This window comes from Meleagris gallopavo, chromosome 8 (genome assembly GCF_000146605.3).
Source record: "Meleagris gallopavo isolate NT-WF06-2002-E0010 breed Aviagen turkey brand Nicholas breeding stock chromosome 8, Turkey_5.1, whole genome shotgun sequence".
In the NCBI taxonomy this organism is placed as follows: Eukaryota; Metazoa; Chordata; class Aves; order Galliformes; family Phasianidae; genus Meleagris; species Meleagris gallopavo.
The window spans coordinates 21,886,592-21,890,646 of NC_015018.2; the positions used below are offsets into that span (position 1 = coordinate 21,886,592).

General features: G+C 60.7%; 1 protein-coding gene across 3 annotated transcripts in view; it reads left to right on the forward strand.

The window, feature by feature from the left end:
- Positions 1–4,049, forward strand: part of LDB1 (LIM domain binding 1) — a 9,297-nt gene extending 5,248 nt beyond the window's left edge. Inside the window, exons 2-11 of one of the 3 annotated variants that reach the window (XM_031554472.1) lie at positions 632–734; positions 1,231–1,275; positions 1,457–1,532; positions 1,693–1,795; positions 2,007–2,179; positions 2,500–2,622; positions 2,762–2,845; positions 3,031–3,154; positions 3,269–3,417; positions 3,747–3,977. In XM_031554472.1, coding sequence (XP_031410332.1) covers positions 715–734; positions 1,231–1,275; positions 1,457–1,532; positions 1,693–1,795; positions 2,007–2,179; positions 2,500–2,622; positions 2,762–2,845; positions 3,031–3,154; positions 3,269–3,417; positions 3,747–3,977 — 1,128 coding nt within the window. In that variant the 5' untranslated portion in view covers positions 632–714. Of the gene's footprint in view, positions 1–631; positions 735–1,230; positions 1,276–1,456; positions 1,533–1,692; positions 1,796–2,006; positions 2,180–2,499; positions 2,623–2,761; positions 2,846–3,030; positions 3,155–3,268; positions 3,418–3,746 lie in introns of those variants that run through there. The other 2 variants (XM_031554471.1, XM_010714617.2) reach the window with 2 other exon arrangements.
- Positions 4,050–4,055: the final 6 nt, after the last annotated feature.

Sequence of the window (4,055 nt, forward strand, 5' to 3'; positions counted from 1 at the left end):
CGCGTGTCTCGGCATCGCCCGGCCCGGCGTGCCGCGTCCTGTCAGCTGTGGGTGTGCCGGGGTGCCGCGGGGAGCCCAGGGGGGTGGCAGCGTGGGAGCTCCCTGCCGCCCCCGGGTTACTTTAAGGGGCGAGAGGGGCAGCAGGGTGCGATGGGGCCGGTTTGTGGCATCGCCTTCCGTCTCAAACCTGGTGACCGCTGGCCTGCCTGAGTGGCAGATGGTGGCTGCCTGGGGACCCGCCGGCCGGGTGATTATTCACCCGTCTCCATGGCGATAGAAAGGTCAGCGAAAAGATCCCGTGTGATTCTGGGGTCAGGTCTGTGGGATTAGGAGCTGCACGGAAAGGCTGGGGGGTGGGGTATAGGGCACAACCGCTCCTTGGCACGCCAGCTGCACCGCCCCCGGGGCACCGAGATCTGGGTGAGAACTGACAAACTCTGTGCACCAGTGGCATCAGGGATGGGATTGTGCTGTTGGGGGCTTAGCTGCTCCAGTACAGGTCAGAGCACCCCAGCAGTGCTGGTCCCTCATCCCTCCATCTCCTCTTCTTCCTCCTGGCAGCAGGGATGAGGTGCTTCTGTGCTGCTGCTGTTGATGCCTCTGACTGACCTGTGTTCTCCTCTCTCTGCAGGCTGTTCCTCTAAGTCATTCAAGCTGTACTCGCCAAAGGAGCCCCCGAACGGCAACGCCTTCCCCCCATTCCATCCGGGCACCATGCTGGATCGAGATGTGGGGTGAGCTGGGGGCTGAGGAGGGATTGGTGAGGCTTGGGGTTCTCTGGTCTCTTGGATCCCCAGAGCTGTAGTGAGATTGCAGCACTTCTTGTGCTAACTCAATTCGCACAAGGCAAGAGATGGGATTGGAGCTGGTATTGATGGGTGGAGAAAGGGTTACATTTGGGATCAAGGGGAGCCCTAGTTCTCCAGCACTGTGGGACCAAGCCCATTGCCAGGCCAATCTCCTGGGATGATCCAGGACAGGGGCAGTCCCAGCCCCTGCCACATTCCCTGTTCCTGGCACCAGCTCTGGGGGGAGCAGGACATGGCTCATGGGAGTTGTAGGACTGGGAAACAGCTCAGTTCTGGGGTGCAGGTCACCCTGTGGGACAGTCAGACACCAGCATCCTGACTGCTTGCTGCTGGCAGAAGGGAAGGGGGGATGGGGGCTATGGAGCCCAGGGATGAGGATCTTGGCAATTGCTGACCCTGCTATGTTGCTTCTCTCCCACAGACCTACTCCCATGTACCCACCTACGTACCTGGAGCCTGGCATTGGGTAAGTGTGAGGGGCTGGCAGGGAAGGAGCAGAGAGCCTGCCCCAGTCTGGTTTGGGGTCAGTGCCTGGGGGGCACTGCTGGCCTGTGGGGGCCGTATGTCCTCATACCTGCATCCCCATCCTCATGCCCCATGCTGCGGCTGCTCCCTGCTCTGACCACGTGTTCTCTGCTCCCTGGCAGGAGGCACACGCCGTATGGCAATCAGACTGACTACAGGATATTTGAGCTCAACAAGCGGCTGCAGAACTGGACGGAGGTGGGGAGCCAGGGGCTGGGCTGGGAAGCGAGTGGGAGGGGTGGCTGGTGACAGGGGGGCAACCTCTTCTCCGGGTGCTTATCTGAATGCAGTCATCCAAGGGCTGAGCATAGGGCTGCCTGTCTCTTGTCCCCTAACCCAGCATCTCTGCTGTCCCCAGGAATGTGACAATCTGTGGTGGGATGCCTTCACCACGGAGTTCTTCGAGGACGATGCCATGCTAACAATCACTTTCTGCTTGGAGGATGGACCAAAGAGATACAGTAAGTGGCAGCAGAGTGGTGGGGCTAGGGCTGGCCCCTGGGGTCCCCGGAGCTTGTGCTCGAGTACTCCTTCCCAGAGGCATTGCCTTACGATGGGGCTGCATGGGTAGGCATGAGCAGGGGATTGCCTACAGCTGTGGGGACTTTATTCACATGCACACCTGGATGAGCCAGTTTTACTGATATTATTTTCTTCCTTTTCCCACTCCAGCAATTGGCCGGACTCTGATACCCCGTTACTTCCGCAGCATCTTTGAAGGAGGGGCCACAGAGCTCTACTACGTGCTCAAGCACCCCAAGGAGTCCTTCCACAACAACTTTGTCTCTCTGGATTGCGACCAGTGCACCATGGTCACCCAGCATGGCAAGCCCATGTTCACCCAGGTACCTCCAGCCCCCACGTGTCTCAGTCTGACAGATGCTCGCAGTGGCAGTGGTGACATGAAGTGAGAGATGGGCACTGATTTCCATGGCTTTGTACTGAGCTGATGGAGCACCACACTGTAAAGATAGCCTGCCCTGCAGCATCCCTTGGGCACAGGTCCCCTGTCTGTGCAGGCTCCTGGGTTTGCTTTGTGCTGAGACCCGTGCCAGGCAGTCCCAAGCTAAGGGAAGGATGTCCTGGTGTGCAGGAGCAATGGGTTCTCGGGGTTCTGGGCTGGGGGAGCAGCTTGGCAGTGTGGCTGACCCTGTGCTCTGCCCAGGTGTGCGTGGAGGGGCGGCTCTACCTGGAGTTCATGTTTGATGACATGATGAGGATAAAGACGTGGCATTTCAGCATCCGCCAGCATCGAGAGCTCATCCCCCGCAGCATCCTTGCCATGCATGTGAGTACCGCGCCTCCCAGTGCGAGGCAGGGCTGCTGAGTTCCTTTCCCTGCTGCACAAGTGGGGCTCCCCCACACCCCATTACAGGATGGGGCACAGGAGACAATCCCCAGCTGAGCGCTGTCCCTCTCGCCCATAGGCACAGGACCCCCAGATGCTGGACCAGTTATCCAAGAACATCACCCGCTGTGGGCTCTCAAACTCCACACTCAACTACCTCCGAGTACGTGTGCCAGGAGCAGAGTGGGCTATGCATGGGGGTCTGGAAGAGGGGCGGATAATGCACAGGAGTGGGGCAGCAAGCGTGTGGAGCCCGTGGGCTCTGCGTGAGGCTTGGGTCACCACGACACGGCAGAGGTGCTCTTGGCTTTGGCAATGTCTAACCTCATGTCTGTCTGTTCCCCGCAGCTCTGTGTAATCCTAGAACCAATGCAGGAGCTCATGTCACGGCACAAGACTTACAGCCTCAGTCCCCGGGACTGCCTCAAGACCTGCCTGTTCCAGAAGTGGCAGCGGATGGTCGCGCCGCCTGGTGAGTGCCGCTGCCTGCTGGGCTGCGTGGTGTGGCGGGGAGGAGGTGGTGCTGGCAGAGGGGTTGGGGAGCCCTCAGCTGGGGCTGACCAACTGCTTCTTCCTCTCGGCCCAGCGGAGCCGGCACGGCAGCAGCCCAGCAAGCGCCGGAAAAGGAAGATGTCAGGGGGCAGCACGATGAGCTCCGGCGGTGGAAACACCAACAACAGCAACAGCAAGAAGAAGAGCCCCGCCAGCACCTTCGCTCTGTCCAGTCAGGTACCTGTAAGCATCCCGTTTCCATTCTCTTTTCCTTCCTCGGGATGGAGGGGTGGGCTCCCAGCTCCAGGGAGTGGCTAAGGGACATCCCCAGGGCTGCTTGTCCGAGCCCCCAGCCCTCTCCTGGTGATGGGGAAAAGCAGGGGGCGGCCCCAGGTCTCCCCTCCTTCCCCCTGTTCTGCCTCAGCCCTTGAAGAGTGTGAGTAGCAGCTCAGGGAGAGAGGCGAGGAGGCAACCCTGAAGCTGAGGAAGGGGCTGTGGTGCTGGGAGGAGGGGGTTTGGCGGCCGGGGCTCCCCCCACCTCGATTATGTTTCGGGACCGTCTCCCCTTTCAGGATGTGATGGTGGTAGGCGAGCCCACGCTGATGGGGGGGGAGTTCGGGGACGAGGACGAGCGGCTCATCACTCGGCTGGAGAACACGCAGTTTGACGCCGCCAACGGCATCGACGACGAGGACAGCTTCAACAACTCGCCCGCGCTGGGGGCCAACAGCCCCTGGAACAGCAAACCGCCCTCCAGCCAGGAGAGCAAGTCAGAGAACCCCACGTCGCAGGCGTCGCAGTAACGGCCCCGCGCCCCCCCCGCGGACTCAGTCCCAACCGATCTACCTGTACATTTGCAACGGAGAGTGACTGGGAAGCGG